Source organism: Phasianus colchicus, chromosome 7 (genome assembly GCF_987193195.1).
Source record: "Phasianus colchicus chromosome 7, bPhaCol1.hap1.1, whole genome shotgun sequence".
Classification (NCBI taxonomy): domain Eukaryota; kingdom Metazoa; phylum Chordata; class Aves; order Galliformes; family Phasianidae; genus Phasianus; species Phasianus colchicus.
Window position 1 is genome coordinate 32,568,108 of NC_143442.1, and position 17,973 is coordinate 32,586,080.

Sequence of the window (17,973 nt, forward strand, 5' to 3'; positions counted from 1 at the left end):
ACATTTTAAATGGTGCATTCAATAAAAAATGACCAAAAAAAGGCTTTCATCACCTTTGTATTTCAGATACCTCCTCACTGCTCACCGCTTCACATATTTGCATAGTTCCCAGCAGATCGTACCACATTTCCTTTATGCCCCGAGGTCAGCTCTGCAGCATAGGCAAAGTCACACTTATTCATAAAACTGATTTTGCAGCCTAATAACTCTTCAGGGCCAGGGAAAAGAAAGTGGGATTTAATACAGGCAAAAGCAGGATGCTTAGAAAAATAAAAATAATCTGTACAACGTGCTGTAAGAAGGAGAGAAAGGAGAACTTGCTATTCAACTTATGTAATGGAAACGAAATTTGAGCCACTAGAAAGGCCAAACCCCTCTCTTTTACCTTCGTGCCTTTTTTGCTAGTGTAGTTATTCCTGCAGAAGGATCACCTCTTAAATGGCTTGGCCTACATTTCATCTCACCTGCTAGGTGAAGCCGTAACAGTCACTTTAGTATGCTGAGGTGATGCAAAGAGACCTTCTCAGCATATAAATTATAATCAGCTTCTTTATAGCCCTAATAACTAAGTGCATGAGTGGCTAGGGCCTTTTTGGTAAAGTCTGTCTGCAAAGGTCATGTAGCATTATTTTGAGTGCAAACTGCACAAGTGGTTCCTGGAAAGGTTGCATGGTATTTTGATAGGAGGAGCATAAATGGCAGCAGTTATTCCACTTAGATCAGAGGGGATCGAGATGCATGTGGTGAACAGCTTAGTGCAGATTAGAATGCTGTAAAGGATGGTTGGATCACCCTGGCTGCAGGGAGGCCACCAGTGGTTTCTGCTGCTCAGGGCATTTGCTCTTGTTTTGTCCGACAGAATCCCAAACAAATGGAGCTGTCACTGTAACCTGACAGGTAGCTCACATATAAAGGGGGCAAGATGCATGACACAGAGCAGCACTCGGTTGGAGCTATCTCATCATTCACATGCAGGAAATCAATCAGAGAGTGGTGTAATTCACATGAAAATAAAACATATATATATATATACTTCAAATGTATGCAAGGGAGCATTTCAGACCTGTGCTGGAGAGCTTTTCTTACTCTGAGACTTTTTGCTGGTTGTTACCACAGGGGCGTATGGGCATACCACAAGTTCACAATACCTGCCTGAGCACATCTGCTTAAAGATAGGGCCCAACTGCCCTGTCTTACTTCTCTTTTTATAGCTAATGAAGAAGAAAGAGAATGATGCTTAGGAACAATAGGGTTGACTCATAAGGGATGACTGTATATGACTCATAAGATGTGAAATTATTCCAGAGAACTGAAGTACATGTGTGTGCACTGAGACTTGGGTTATTTTTCATAAGTGGAAGAAGAATGCTTGCTGTGTATTTTGAAATGTGGCTGTAAAATAACACTGGATGTAAAATAACATGTTTTGCTTAGTCTTGGAAGGCCGTTGCAGACAGCAAATATGGTGGGAAACTGCTGCTTGCATGGGAAGTAATGGTCCCAAACAAAGGGTTAACCTATTAGGGATCTGCAGAGTTGTCCTGAAGCTTAGCATTGACTGAAGCAGCTCTGCCAGTACCTGATTCAGAAATCACAGAATCACAGAATTGCCAGGGTTGGAAGGGACCTCAAGGATCATGAATCTCCAACCCCCCTGCCACACACAGGGCCACCAACCATCCCACCTAATGCTAGACCAGACTGCCCAGGGCCCCATCCAACCTGGCCTTGAACACCTCCAGGGACGGGGCATCCACAACCTCCCTGGGCAGCCTGTTCCAGCACCTCATCACTCTCTCTGTAAAGAACTTCCCCCTGACGTCCAACCTGAATCTCCCTTCCCTCAGCTTAAAACCATTTCCCCTTGTCCTGCTGTCACTCACCCTTTCAAAGAGTTGATTCCCTCCTGTTTGTAGGCTCCCTTTAGGTACTGAAAGGCTGCAATGAGGTCACCCCACAGCCTTCTTTTCTCCAGGCTGAACAAGCCCAGCTCTTTCAGCCTGTCCTCATAGGGGAGGTGCTCCAGTCCCTTGATCATCTTTGTGGCCCTCTTCTGGACCCTCTCCAACAGCTCCCTGTCTTTCTTGTACTGGGGCCTCCAGACCTGGACGCAATACTCCAGATGGGGCCTCACAAGAGCAGAGTAGAGGGGAACAATCACCTCTCTGTCCCTGCTGGCCACCCCTCTTCTGATGGAGCCCAGGATACCATTTGCCTTCCGAGCCGCAAGGGCACACTGCTGGCTCATGTTAAGTTTTTCATCTATCAAGACCCCCAGGTCCTTCTCCACAGGGCTGCTCTCAAGGACTGCTCCTTCCAGTATGTAGGGATGCCTGGGATTCCTCTGGCCCAAGTGCAAAACCCTGCACTTTGCCGTGTTGAACCTCATCAGGTTCACCCGGGCCCACCTTTCCAGCCTCTCGAGGTCCCTCTGAATGGCATCCCATCCTTCAACCGTGTCAACCGCACCATTCAGCTTGGTGTCGTTCAGCAAACTTGCTGAGGGTGCACTCAATTCCATCATCGATGTCATTGATAAAGATGTTAAAGAGCACCGGTCCCAAGACAGATCCCTGGGGGACGCCGCTCGTTACCGGCCTCCACCTGGACATAGAGCCATTGATGACCACCCTCTGTCTGCGGCCTTTCAACCAGTTTCTTATCCAACGAGTGGTCCACCCATCAAATCCACATCCCTCCAATTTGGAGATAAGGATGTGGTGGGGGACCATGTCAAAGGCCTTGCTCAAGTCCAGGTAAATGACATCGGTCGCCTTTCCCTTGTCCACCGATGCCGTCACTCCATCATAAAAGGCCACCAGATTGGTCAAGCATGACCTTCCTCTGGTGAAGCCGTGCTGGCTGTCACGGATCACACGCCCTTTCCTCATGTGATCAAGCATGTCATCCAGGATGATCTGTTCCATGATCTTCCCAGGCACAGAGGTGAGACTCACCGGCCTGTAGTTCCTGGGGTCCTCCTTGCTCCCTTTCTTGTAAATGGGAGTGACGTGACCCTTCCTCCAGTCATCCGGGACCACACCAGACAGCCACGACTTCTCAAATATGATGGAGAGCGGCTGGGCAACCACCTCAGCCAGCTCCTTCAGAACCCTGGGATGCACGCCATCCGGCCCATAGACCTGTACACATTCAGTCTCATGAGGCGGTCTCGGACCTGCTCTGTCCTCACAGCGGGGGGGGATTTACCACCCCAGTCCTCACCCAGAGGTGTAGGGATGCAGGGCTCAGGGACAGGAGGAGTACTGGAGTCCTGGCCGCCAGTGAAGACCGAGGCAAAGAACTCATTCAGTACCTCAGCCTTCTCTCCGTCCGTTGAAGCCAGTTCTCCTTTTACATTTACCAAAGGAGGTACACTCGCTTTGGCCTGTCTCTTCTGGCTAATGTACCTATAGAAAGTCTTCCTGTTGTTTTTCACGTCCCTCGCCAAGTTCAGTTCCACCTGTGCCTTGGCTTTCCTGATCCCACATCTGCAAGTCCGGACGACATCCCTGTATTCTTCCCAGGTGGTGCACCCTTGTTTCCAGAGTTTGTACGCACCTTTCTTCACCCTCAGCTCCCTCAGCAGGTCCTTACTGAGCCACGCCGGCTTCCTCCCTCCTCTGCCTGCTTTCTTGTTCAGTGGGACAGAGAGTTCTTGCGCTCTTAGGAAGGCATCCTTGAGGAGTAACCAGCTCTCCTCATCATTTTTTTTTTTAAAGAAAGCATCCCAGGGGATCTCGGCCAACTGTCCATTGAACAGCTTAAAGTTTGCTCTCCCAAAGTTCAGGGTCCTGATGCCACCCTTCACCAGGCCCACATCCCTCGAGATCACAAACTCGACCAGAGCGTGGTCACTGCATCCCAGGCTGCTGTTTCCGAGTAGGAAACCCCTAGTTCCTCACGTTCCTGTGGCCCAGCCAGGGTTCACACCGTCCCCGCTGTGACCCAACCATCTCACCACGTGCACACCAATGTGATGTTAGGCAGGATGGCATTTATTGCAAGTGAAACAGCAACTTATATACTTTACATGCTTATCTATGTTACTACGTCCATGTGCGTTTACTCATGTCTAGTACATCTACGCCTCCAAGCGCGCGTCAGTCCCTTATCACAGAGCAGGGGAGGTCCTATCGCGTCACAGCCCGATACCCCGCAAACGCCTACTGCAACATCTCCCCCTCCCCATGCTCGGTAAAGCCTTGCCCCGTTACAGCGCGATACTCGCATACGCCTAATAGCCCTAGTGAAGGTTATACAAATGATTATATGTTGCTTTCCTTACAGTCTCTCGCGTAGCTTAAGATAATCTATTCGTTGGTCAAAAGTTCGCTCTATCATGTGTTGCAAGCGGCGTTGCATGTGCCATATTCTTACATATAATATGACTACAAGCACTAAGCAAACTACTGTTAGAGTTAATATGATCACAACTGGGTGCAGAATAGCATTAAACACTCCTCTTGCTGTAGGCGACCATCCAAGAAGCACTTCCCACCAGTGATGTTCTCCGTCCTTCTTTATCCTTTCTAGGACACGATGTATCTCTTTCGTATCATGGTGAACAGTGATCAAGGTTTTCTGTCCATTGTTCCAAATGCGTTGTAGCAGTTGGTACAGGTTGTCATGTCGCAGCAGTTTCCTCACTAAATCAAGGTCCATTCCAATAGGAGTTGGTAGTAAGTCCTGAATCAATGTGTAATTAGACTGCAATAACTGAAGTGATGTAACTGGAGCTGTATAATTAAAATCGCACCCTACGATATTAGTAAAGTTACAAGTACAGAGATTTGAATAACTACCAGTATCCATAGTAATACTATCTACGAGTATAGAATTACAAGGGGTCCTCATACAAACATATCCATCCCCAATATATACAAACACTGTTTCTGGTACCTCATTAGGATGAATCTCAAAATGGCAGATGTTCTGTTCAGTATCAAGACAAATGTCTTGAGCCTTGGGGATGTTACCTTCACAAACAAAGCCTCGTTGTTCCCGTACAGCACATGAGCTAACATCTACAGTTTGCCATTTTTTCCCTTTTTTCCAAGCCCATTCTCGGTGTTCTATTGGATAAAGTATTACCCCATCATGATTCAATCCCAACACAATAATTGAATATATCGTGTACACTGAAGCATTGCATTTAGCACAAGCGTTGTCATATTGGCTTGTTTTGCAGACCAACATGCCAGTCTTTCTATTCTATAAAGCTGCTGCTGCTGAAACACCAGGCGCGAAGAATGAAGCAAAGATGCGTACTGTGATGCTTCACAACTTAACTTCATCATCACACTCAGATTCCAGACTTATATCGTGGCGATGCCTATTAGGATGTAAGCTATGAGACACACTAAGACAGCCAGCATGATTTGGAACAAGCATCGTTAGCTTCCCTAAGTAACACAGGTCTCCAAGCGCCCGTCAGTCCCTTATCACAGAGCAGGGGAGGTCCTATCGCATCACAGCCCGATACCCCGCAAACGCCTACTGCAACAGGCTGCCTCCAACCTTAACACCATTAATTATTTCCTCCACATTGTTGAGCAGCAGGTCCAGCAACGCTTCACCTCTGGTAGGTCTGTCCAACACCTGGACCAGAAAGTTATCGTCAACACATTCTAGGAGCCTCCTGGACCTCTTGCAACTTGCCGTGTGGTCTATCCAGGAGATATCCGGATGGTTGAAGTCCCCCATCAGGACAAGAGCCTGTGAGCACGAAGCCTCCCGCATCTGAAGCAAGAAAGCCTCGTCAACAGTCTCCACTTGATCAGGTGGCCTATATTATACTCCTATCACCAGCTGGCCTTTGTTAGACCCATTCCTAATTCTAACCCACAGGCTCTCAACCTGATCATGACTGTTTCTCAGAGGAAGCTCCTCACAGTCTATCCACTCTTTGACATAGAGGGCTACTCCCCCGCCCTTCCTACCTATCCTATCTCTTCTAAAGAGCCGATAGCCCTCAGTGGTGATATTCCAGTTATGGGAATCATCCCACCACGTTTCCGTGATAGCAACAAGGTTGTAATTTTCTAAGCACATCACGGTTTCCAACTCATCCTGCTTGTTTCCTAGGCTGCGTGCATTGGTATAAAGGCACTTCAGCTCGGCTTTCCGTCGCACCGCCTTTATAGATGGTCTAGGTTCCCCTAGAACAGCAGCATCCCTAACACCCCCCTGCCCCAGTCCATCCCTTTGTACTTAACCGTTGTCGCCCAGCAGGTTCGGTACGAGCCCTGGAATGACCCGCTCAAGCTCGACGTCCCTGATTTTACTCCCTTCCCCCTTCGTATCTAGTTTGAAGACCTGTCAATGAGTCCTGCTAGTTCCTCAGCTAAGATCCTCCTCCCCCTCAGAGACAGACTACTTTCATTTGCTGCCATCATGCCAGGTGCTGAGTAAGTTTCTCCATGGTCGAAAAACCCAAAATCCCTGGATTTGCACCAACTTTTGAGCCATTTATTTATGAGGTGTCTGAGGATGCAAAGGAAGTCACACCCTGAGGATTAAATGCCAGTCCCTTTAAGCAGCACCATTAAGCATCAGGCATCTCTGAGTCACAAAGATGGGTATCTTCAGAGTTGGAGCCTAACAAACCCTTGTGATCAATTAACTGTCCTGCTGCATTAGAAAAGAAAGATGTCAGTTGCCTCCCCTCTGCCAAAGGCGTCCTTGCAGTCAGTTGGGTGTAGGCACATCCCCAACATCCCTGGAGCAAGACTTTAGATCACTGCTGGACAAGCACTTACCTGAGAAGCTTCATTGGTTTCCAGCCCAGAGAGGGCATCTGCAACTCTTCTTTTACCCTGTGCTGTCAAGTAAATGCAGTGTGATAGATTAATGAATTGAGCCTGCTTGGATGGGACCAGTAAACTATTGATCTGCTTCTCCTATGCCTGCTTGGTTTTCCTGGATTATAACTGAAGCTACTTTTTCCTTAAAATGAAAAAAGCCCGTGGGATTAAATCTGCCAACATTATTTTCAAATACCATGACATGTAGTGGCATCTCGTCCCATTAACTTGCAACTTGGAGAATATAAAGATGTAAGAAGAATAGATAGTGGTAAAAGGGGATAGTTCATGCATCTGAATTTCAGGGACCTGTTATTCCACAGGGAAGGAGCTCAGCTTGATGGTTTCCTTTTAATTTTGTTGCACATAACACCAACAGCAGCTTTTCCTCACATGCATCTAAGCATGTACTCGCTGCTGTTCAACTCCCTGCTGTGGGCCTGTTATTGGGGTGCACAAACAACCTAGGCCAAAGGAGCTCTTTGTTGGTGCAGTTTGGGGTTAACATTAAGTAGTGCCTCCTGTGCCTGAGAGAAGCCAGCAGTCCTTGCAAGCTCACCTCCCTGAAGAGAGAGATCAGCTGGGGTGGGAGGGAGAACATCAGTGGAGCTCAAGTGATCGTTTGGGCCTCATCCCAGGTGACTCTCATTTCTAAGGGGAGGTTTGTGCCTCGGGATGTGCCTGTGCAGTGGTGGAAGGAGGGTGCATGGTGTTTTTTTGCAGAGTTGGAGGAGCTTCCTGAGAAACCTGCCCTTTGTGCCTGCCTGGGAGCTGGACTGCGTGGATCCTGAGGAAATCTTTTCTCTGCGTGCCACTTGCATTTGTTTGCTGAAGGAAACATGAAGAATCATAGAATCACAGAATCACAGAATCACAGAATCACTAAAGTTGGAAAAGACCTATAAGATCATCCAGTCCAACCATCCACTTATCACCAATGGTTCTCGCTAAACCATATCCCTCAACACAACATCCAAACGTTCCTTGAACACCTCCAGGGTCGGTGACTCCACCACCTCCCTGGGCAGCCCATTCCAGTGCCTGACTGCTCTTTCAGAGAAGTAGTATTTCCTAATATCCAGCCTGAATCTTCCCTGGTGCAGCTTGAAGCCATTCCCTCTAGTCCTATCACCAGTTACACGAGAGAAGAGGCCGACCCCCAGCTCGCTACAACCTCCCTTCAGGTAGTTATAGAGAGCAATAAGGTCTCCCCTGAGCCTCCTCTTCTCCAGACTGAACAATCCCAGCTCCCTCAGCCGCTCCTCATAAGGCCTGTGCTCCAGACCCCTCACCAGCTTTGTTGCCCTTCTTTGAACACGCTCCAGGGCCTCAATGTCTTTCTTGCAGTGAGGGGCCCAGAACTGGACACAATACTCAAGGTGCGGCCTCACCAGAGCTGAGTACAGGGGGACAATTACTTCCCTACTCCTGCTGGTCACACTACTTCTGATACAAGCCAGGATGCCATTGGCCTTCTTGGCCACCCAGGCACACTGCTGGCTCATGTTTAGCCGAGCGTCAACCAACACCCCCAGGTCCATTTCTTCTACACAGTCTTCTAGCCACTCCGCCCCAAGCCTGTAGCGTTGCTTGGGATTGCTGTGGCCAAAGTGTAGGACCCTGCATTTGGTCTTATTAAACCTCATCCCCTTGGCTTCAGCCCAGCTGTCCAGCCTGTCCAGATCCCTCTGTAGGGAAGGTGCTACTAAAGCGTGCCATGCTGTAAGCAGTGGTTTTGCTGTGCTGAACGTGAGCCGTTCTGTGGCTGGAGCAGAGGCTGCAGCTGACAGAAGGCTGAATTGTTCAGCAACAGCAGGCACTGGGATTAAGTGTGAGATTTGGGAGCTGCTTCATGACTTGCACAGGAACGCCAGCATGTGACATCAGAGATTACCGGTGTTGTCAGGCATGTGTTCTCACAATGAGCTTGCTTGAGGAAGGATTTTCCTCCTGGAAAAAAAGGTAAGAACATAGATTTGTGTAACTCTCTCCAAGCCCTTCATGTGTCTGAAGTTCTGGTCTGTTGCACCCCTTGCAGCATGCAGCCTTTATCCCTGCTCTGGGCTGCGGGTGTGCACATACTCAGTGTGGAGAGTGTTTTACAGAACAAAGAAGAATAAACAATCCCCGTGTTACAAGCTATCCCAGCTGCAAGATGTAAGTCCTGGCCGTGCTGGTTTGCAAAAGAAAAAGGGCTTTATTTTAGGGAAGCTAAAGAGCATTTCTGCTGGTGAAACCCTTTGCACACACCAGACACAGTTCTCTAAGCACAGACACTGCAGCCTGTCCTCATCTGCCCATAGGCTAAAGCAGTTTGCAGCAGTTCTGCAGCATAGCAAGCCAGGAATCTCCCATCTACATCACATAAAATGATGCACTTGTGTATTTATATACATATGAAAACATTGCCAAACCACTGTATCATTCCTCCCCCTTCCTAGCAAGTGGCTATGCTTCCAGGTAACTTAAAGATGTATTTATTGTCTATAAATTAGAAGAAGACACTAATAACACAGGCTGGAAAGGGAGGTGGCATTTGAGCAGACATGTCTTGGAGTGCTCCAGGTGGCTAAATCACAGGAGGAGGACAGGTGGCTCTGATGGCCTCATGATGGCCTGATCCCACTTGATGAGCATGTGGTCTCAGCTCATAGGAAGGAAATATGTAGAGACAGGAAAGAAGCAGTTTTATTCTGGTGTGATCTTAACCATGCTGTGAGAGGAGGGTGCAGAGCCATGGTGAAAAGTACGTTGGAGGTGAGCTCATGGTCCTGCTGTTCATTCCCAGGATCTCTGCTTCCCTCTTCCAGGGACAGACTAATCCTCTGTGGTTTCTATCTGGGGGCTGACCCTGTGAGAGGGTGTATGGAAACTGCTGAGTCATGGCCTGAACCTGATTAGTCACCTGAGGTGAGCAATGAGTCAGCCCTGGGAGCACAGGTGAAAGAAGTGGAGCCTGGCTCCACTTCTCCTAGACCCATTTAAGAGCTGACTACCAGGGGGGAAGCATCTCTCTCTCTTTGGAGGATCCACTCCACTGGAGTTTCCTGAGCAAGCCTGTGACACAGGTAAGCCTCCTATTTGTTTTCTTTGTCTTGCTGTGCCTGTCTTGCTTATTTTGTTGTTATAACATCTTAATATTATTAAATTATATAATATTCCTTTATATAATTTTCATTGATTATACAGAAGGGATCAGGGCCTCAGGAAACCTGTTAAGGACTTCTCCATTTTTTTTTTAATAAGGGGAGAAAGGCAGCAGGCCAAAGGGAATGGCGGGAGGAAAAAAAAAAGGCAATTGATGATGGGCTGTTCCTTGGGTGGTGGTGTAGCCTGGGCTGTGCTGGGGCCAAGGTGTGTGCTGAGAGATTCCTGTGAGACTAGAAGGAGGATCTATCATTGCTTATGTTCTACCTGCCTCTATGAGCTTGCCTACTTTTAAGGGTACACAACTGCTACTAGTGTCTGGGAGGACTGAATTTCTGTGTTATATTCTGTGTTCAAGTGTCATCCTATTGCCTATAATGGAATATATGCTATCTCTCTGTATCAGTTTAGAAAGACTGGTAGGTACAGGGTTTGCTCCTATTAAGCAACCTCTTGTGTCAGGACTACAGCACTAGATCAGATCTGAAATTGCTGTGGCTCTCTGCCCTGAGAGACACCTTTATTGCTCCAGCAGTTTGCGTTTGTGCATCTTCCATGTGTTTGCATAGTTAAAATGTAGAATGGATGGGTGTGAGGAAAATTGGGCTTCAGTGCTGGTGTTCTGTGACCCCTGAGCGTGTGATGTTGCTACACTAATAATGATGGTTATCGTGACCCTGGGCTCATGCACAGTTATGATGGGTCAGTTTTCAGCAAAGTGTCTCTGGTGCTGAAGCTCCTTTCTGAAATAGCATGGCCTGGGAAAGGGTCAGTCACTCACAGCATCAGAACAGCATTTCTCTCTCAGAAGAGTTCTCTTGTGTTGTATCAAATAGGAAAACAATTTGAAATATGCAGTGGGTTTTGAATTATAGATGTCCAAAGCCTGCAGAAACCACTGAACCCTTCTCGCTTACCATTTGATAGTAGCAGATCAGAATGGTTTCTGATTCTCCAGAGAAGGTCTTGAACACATCATGCTTAAATTTTAAAGACATCAGGAACGTGTCCAGATCCTGTCTTCTTGCTTCTATGTGTTACTGATTTGCTTGTTAACACTGAAGATGTATTGAAGCAAACTTTCTAACACGCTTGCACTATGGCTTGTAAGCACTTTGTGCCCTGAGGTGCGATGAGTGTGCTAATTGCTGCCCTGGGCTCCTGGCTGCTGTCTCCTAGCAGGCTGGTTGTTGTGGATCAGTTTAGTCTGAGCAGTGCTAACACCTCTTGTGCATCTGGAAGAGCTCCAAAAAGCTGGAATATGCAAACTGTAGGGGCATTGAGACTGTAAAGGATCCGCTGCAGAGCAGGAACGGGACTTTGCTTTGGGCAAGAAATGCTTTCCCAACTCCTAGGAGAGAGTGGGTCTTCTTTTGGCTACAGCCTACTTGCCTCCCCTCCTTGGTATTTGGTCTTAATGCTGGCAAGACAGCTGGAGCAAGGTGTGCACACTGTGACTGTCACCTGTGGTGGAGCCCTGAAGCTAGGAAACATGAGGTGCCAGTGTCACTTGGTGTGAATGGAAGGTAAAAGCTGACCTGTTCAGGAGCAGATTAATCTCTGCGTTTGCCACTCTTTTTGAGTACTGAATTCTGGCTCCGTGCCTGCAGTTTATTCATTCCTTTGGTCCCTATTCATCTTCCCTCCTCCCTTCTTAAAATTATTTTTCAGATGCCTAAATGAGCAGCTTTGCAAAACACACAGAGTGTTTTCTGTATGTTTCTGCCCAGTCTAAGAATAAATTATAGCTGAAACTTGGGAATGCTGCATCTGTCACCGATTGTAAAGCGGCCTTGAAGAATTTTGCCTTGGCAAGCCATAATTGCTGATAACTGCTCCTTTTATGCAAATGTTGGCGTGCAAGGGACTGCTAATGTGGCAGTGGGCTCAGCCCAGGCACACAGCTGCAGCAGCAGAATGGCTTTGTGGGTGCTGCTCTGCATTGCAATGGGGTGCCCTGGGAAGCTGGTTTTAAATGATCATTAGGTAACATGTCTGCAAACATGCTCTGTGGTGTTGAAGCCAACCCAGAGGAAAAACTCCAAGTTCCTGCTCATCTCTAAATGTGTCTTCTGTGTTTAGAAAGGAGACTATCTTTTGAGCTGTAGTTGCTTTTATTGCCTGGCTTCCTTGCCTTTGGTGGTAAATACACTGCCTGCCAGCTTGGTGTGTGAGGCTGTTGTTGAGTTACTGCCCCATTTTGCTGTTGCCTCATCGTGGGAGCAATTACAGCTTGGCAAGAGCTGGAGGTGTGAAGTCATAAGGCCTCCAAAGATGGTTAAGGCCTCTGGCCTCGTAGCCCCTGAGCTGCTGTACCCTGTGTGTACCTTGCAGGGAATAAGGTAACACCTTTTTTTGCTCCTTTAGTGGAGAAGTAACTGCTTTGGGAATGGTAGCCGGACAGAGCATTATGGTAGGGTGGCACGTTTTGCTCAGCATCTTCTAGAGCAGTCTCTTCTTGCTTTAAGGCTTTGCTGAAGCATATTTATGTCGCTGGGAACCTAACCACCCAGTTAACAGGCTCAGACAGTCCTGTCATGGCAACAACTGAGCATCATGTGCAAAGCATTAGCTGGCTGGCATCTAGCTGCTGAGGTTTGCGCTACCAAAACAGCAGTGATTGCAGAGCACAGGGGGTCTCAGTGTGGTGCTTGAAGCATATGTTCTATAGCTAATAGTACCAGTTGTAAAACCTGACTTACTAGAAGGGTCAGCAAGCAAGGCAGCTGAGTGCCTGTCTTGCAGTTGGCATGACTGTTTCTCTGCAGCCTATTGCCCAGGGCTGACTCTGCATTTTGCTGGGGCAGGCGTTTAGTAGACTTCTCCCCTTACTGTTCCAAGATGCAACAGAGGCCCTGAGACCCAGCATGAGACATTAATCAAAGATGCAAGGCCCAGCAGAAGACGACTCAAGTTTGCTAAGTCATCAGTCTTGGTTTGTTAACCCAGGAATGATCAAATGGTTATTTGCTGCTGGTACAGCAGTGGCACTACCCTGGAAAAGCATTAGCATGCTGCAGGCCAGGTTGGGACACTACAGTACAAAATTGTGTGAAACAATTAACACACCTTACTAGCCCTTTGCATCCATCTTGGGGGTGATTTTTATGTATCTTTTTTACAGCACAGCTCTGTGAAAACTTTAGGGCAGATGTGCTGCACAGCAAGTACCAAATGGGGTGAGGATAGAGGGCACGCTCCTTCAGCTGGCATTCGTGGGCATAAATGTTTCTGTATGGTGAAGCTAGAGCTTGAAGTTGTTTGCCTGAGGATGGAGGTTAATGTGGTTGGGATATTTATTTTCAGAGTTCTGTTTTCTCATCTGTTGCTGGAGAAGGGGGTTGCGGAAGGAACTTTCTGATGAGTAGCATTAGGTTGGTCTGTTTTTTGAGCGCCTGTTGAGAGATGGGCTCAAATGTCTGATTTGCCAAATTGAGGTGCATTGTGTTTCCTGAAGTTGCTTTCTTCTCCAATGAAAAATAGGGATACTGAGATGATGTCAGATCACTAGTGATTTTTTGAAAGGTTTTTCTTGCCTGTGCTGAAAGGTCTGGTGGGATCCAGCGTGGTTTGCTGGGTGCGTGCATTGTTAGCTGAGATTCCTGCCCATTGATATAAGGCTGTACACAAATGTACTATGAGAGGCAGGGCCTACCCTGAGGCAACCATAGGCTGTACAGGCAGCAAGTGTAAGGGCAGAGACAGCTACTCCAGATCATCTCCTGTCTGTTTGCTGGGCTATAGAGCGTGGTGGGCTTGTAATTGGTTACTTACAATACTAGAAGGTTTAAAAGTAGTATTCTCTTGCTAAGTTAGAATGTTACTCTTATCTCTCAGATTTGATAATCATTTTGCCTGCGGTGTTTTGAGAGTTTGGGTTACTGACTTAGTTTTTACTCTGGGAAAGTGGAAGAAGCTGCAGGTCATAACCACTGCACAATCCCATCTGCTGGATTTCCTACAGTGTCTCTGAGCTCCTTTGGAGATAAGGTATGCACAGTTGAAACCACACCCTTGCAAAGCAGAAAGCATTGGGGCTTATTTTTGTGAGCCCTACTAATGAACCGATTATTGCCTTTGTAGTAGCTAGAATAACAACGCGAGAGAAAACTCTGCACTTAAAAAGCTGGAGACAAATGCCCTGAAGGCCAGGTTTTTAATAGAAAAGGCTGAATATAAGGTGAAATAAATTTTGCAGTAATTATCTAACAACTTGTTCTAGACATGTAAATGCTGTGTGGGTAGCCTGTGTTAATCTCTTACGGGTCTTCATTACAGACTAGGAAGGCTCAAGAGGTGACCAGGAATAGTTGACAGGATTGTATTTATTGAGCAATTATCATACCGTTCTACAGATGAGCAATATAGATTCAGAAAAAGGATTTATTTTACTTGATTTCCTTAATAGAAGTTATGAGGCAATGGCATTCTGGAATATTGTCCCAGCAATGTCTTCCCCGTTTCTGTAGTACAAGTACACACTATGCCTTTTGCCTGGAGAATGTAGGAGAGCACTAAGGAGGTGTGCTTCAATGTTCTGACCAGAGATCTGTCTTGCTGTTACCTGATAGAGGTCAGTGCTGTTGGATACCTTGCTAGCAAGCTCAGAAGTCAGATTTTGGTATGGCTAGCAGAATGTTCAGTTGCGAAAGTGGCGGCACTTCAGGAGACTTGAGAGGGGCAGCCTTTGTGCTTAAGGCTATAGAACAACTTCGTGAAGGAAGAAAGTTCCTTTGTAAGGAAGGAAATTTCCCTGCAGGAGCTTTCTCTGCAGCACTTCTTTTACTTAGCTGTGGAGGAGCTGGTGTGTGCTGGCTCCATCAGTGTTTGTTTTGAGTCACAGCGGTGCTCTGTGGGCCTGGCATTTCAAAGCCTTGTGCTGTTGCCTTTACAGCTCACAGCAGATTTGCCTGGAGGAGAACACTGCACAGGCATATGCTGATGAGTGTCTCCAAAATGCTGCATCTAATATTGTCAAAGACCCCTGCAAAATATAATGAGAAAGGAGAATGTATCTAGTCTGTTCCCTTGATAAGCATGTAGTCTTAGACTAGCAGTAGCTGTTAGGCAGGTTACCACAAGCTGATGGAATTAAATTGTTTGGAAGTCGTGGTGTAACTATTGATTTTTATTTTTATTTGTTCTGTTTAGACAGTCCTGGTTTAGGCAGGCAAACAAGGGAGGTGAGAGCCTTTGTGAGCTCTCATGACAAGGAGCAGAACAGCCAGGGCATCACATGCATGTGGCTGATACCTCTCAGATCCTGGAACTCAATCCTTTTGCCCCTGATGTGTTTAGTGAAGGGATTTCCAAAAACCAGGCAGAGGGAAAGGTGCTCTTGGTGCTTCATCTCCAGACTGCCTTTAGTGCATGTAATTGCTGAGAAACAAGGCTTGGTATCTCCCGTAGTCACAGACATTAATGAAGAAGTCATCTGCTTAATGGGGACATGCATGTGTAACTGTTTCATCTATGTGGTCGACTGGCTGCTTTTTATGTATATTAATCTGCAAATGTGTAGTAGGTGGTAAAATTTATGAGTGCTATAACCATTTTTATCAAGTGTGCCCTTTAAAATCGGGGGTTTTTATGAGTGTTACATGCATACGTTTGTTATTGTTAAATCTCTGCTCATCCTTTGCCTTACTGGGGGTGGGGAAAAAAGAGAAAATAAGGCCTAAAGAGAAAGAGATGCTGTAGGTTATTGAATGAAAGTTTCAGGTCCGCAGATTGGTGGACTAAGGGCTGGTGTTAAAAGGTTGTATAATCCAGCTGAGAGGAATTTGAAGGAGGACATTGCCATTCAATTCTAAATGCCTAAATGTAATGTGGTTAAAATAAAACACGTATCAAATAGATCACAGCTTGCTACAGCTGGATGGGAATCTGATGTCCTTGCCAGAATCTAAGTCAGTACAGAAAGAAGACACAGATGTTGAGATGCACTGGACTGATGTTCAGAAGCAGGAAGCTGTAACTGGAGCCTTCATTCTGCATCTTGGTGCTCGTGCAGGGACAATGTGGGATTCTCACACATGTAGGTTGGACATAAAACTTACTGTAATGCAGGGGGAGGATATCCATGCTCAGTTGCAGGCCTTGGGTCATTCCTCATTATCATTAGTGCTTGGTATATTGTCATGCCTGTGTTTTCCTCTTTTCATTCCACGCTTCCTTTTCCTATCATAAAGTCCTTTTTTCCCCTTCTTAAAAAAAAGAAAAGCTGCTGTTAGGATTATGTTCTATTACTTAAAGTGCTTGTTCTGCTACGTGTACACATAAATTTAATTATATTGGCCATATGAAAGATGCATGAAGGTTCAGTTTTGGGAGATATGCCAAAGAGATCTTCTGAATGTATAGCTGTTTGATGTAGGCTTGTGTGTAGTAATTGAATCACTGATCAAGTACTATATCAGTGAAATAATCTTGGTAAATTCCATGTACTTAAGTGACAATAGCCTTGAGGCTGCGGTAACTGGAGTAACCTTGTTATTGATTTTGTTGTTGTTGATTATGCATATTTTATACTTTCTAATAGGAGCACCCTTCTCTGTGTTCCTATTAAACACAGCTGTTCCTGCATCCTTCAGAAGTGAGGTTTCGCTTCCAATCACTTGTAAAGGACTTTTCTGTCACTGCTCATACAAGGGACTTCTCAGGTGTCCTTCTCATGGCCACGTTGCTGCTCAGCCACAGGGAATCCTGCTGCAGTGCTGCTCTGGTTTGATGCTCTCTGCTCCCCCTTCCCTCTCTTGTGGCCCTTTTGGGATAGAAAAAGTAGGGCATTCTCGCTGCTTGCCACACAAAGTCCTCGCTCTAATTCTGTTGTGCTTCTGTAGAAAAGTCAATTGATGTCTTCTCCATTGCTTCTTCCATGTGTTCTTATCTGCCCTTGTATTTTGAGGGAGACTTAAGGTTACTCTCAGGACCCAGCAACTCCATGAAGCTGAGTCGCGTATCGTATGCAGTGGATGGATTTGAGTAGAAGCTGCTTGGTGGGGCTTCGTTACAGAGCCAGTCTGAATCCCAAAGCGAGATATGAGCACTTATTTGACACTTTCTTAAATCAAAGCTGTTTACTTCACCCTTGTCAATACCAGATGTGACTTATATTCTAAATGGCAATAATATAAATGGCTGATCAAGGTTATTCCAGCAATTTTTTTTTAGTATAGGCATTATGTGTGAACTCCTATGGCACCAGCAAGAAAAGCAGTCTTGTGGACTCAGAGCTCATGTCCCAACATACATGATTTATGAAACATGCTTTGTTGCTTTCTTTTGGTGTTCTAGAGATTGAAAACTTAAAAGAAAATGTCTGACACCTTTAAATCATTCCTTGTTCACTTCATTATCCTAGTATTGTTGCAAGTTAGATCTGACATGCTCCTTGAGCAGCTGTAGTCCCTGGTGGCGTGTCACAGTGATTTCTTCATGCATTCAAGAGATTCCAGTGAAACTGAACCTCTGCATTGTGCTCAAGAGGTAAAGCATGAAAACCTGGCTGTGCTTAGCTGAAGAAACAGTGCTAGGGGGACGTATTAAGAGGCTGGCTCAAATGCAGCCAGCGGGTGAGGAATTGAGTGACCTCTATTCAGGTTTTATGAACTAAAGCTTGCCTATGGGTGAGAGCTGTGTGATCGCTGAATAAATCTCTTGGTGTCTGGAGTCTCCTGGCAGGAGCTCAGTAGGTCCTGGGTTGTGCAGCCTGGCCTGAGAGGGACAAGAAATGTTGGGAGGGTGTGATGAGATTTGTAAGCGTCACAGCCCTATCTGAGGAGGATCTCACTTTATATATAGTCACTGTCTTTTTCCAGCAGCTGTATCTTTCAAAACTGGAAGATTGGTATTTTTCTCTGGAATCTTGTCATTTTGAGTTTTGATATCTTGACTTTTCTTTTTCCTTAAAAGAAAAAAAAAAATAGTGATTATCAGGCATTAGTATGCTTCCACTAAGTGCTTCTATCCATGTTTTTAAGAACTGTAATGCAAATTCCCTGCTAGCAAGAAGAATTTA

The 17,973-nt window shown here is 46.2% G+C and overlaps 2 protein-coding genes across 11 annotated transcripts in view; one reads left to right on the plus strand and one right to left on the minus strand.

Moving 5' to 3' along the window:
- Positions 1-17,973, plus strand: part of CPS1 (carbamoyl-phosphate synthase 1) — a 256,402-nt gene that overhangs the window by 186,728 nt on the left and 51,701 nt on the right. The gene's annotated exons all lie outside the window — the stretch shown is intronic.
- Positions 3,771-8,010, minus strand: LOC149917307 (uncharacterized). Its single transcript, XM_090144437.1, has one exon. It carries the CDS (start codon positions 5,197-5,199, stop codon positions 4,285-4,287), a length of 915 nt encoding a protein of 304 aa, XP_090000563.1. The 5' UTR covers positions 5,200-8,010; the 3' UTR covers positions 3,771-4,284.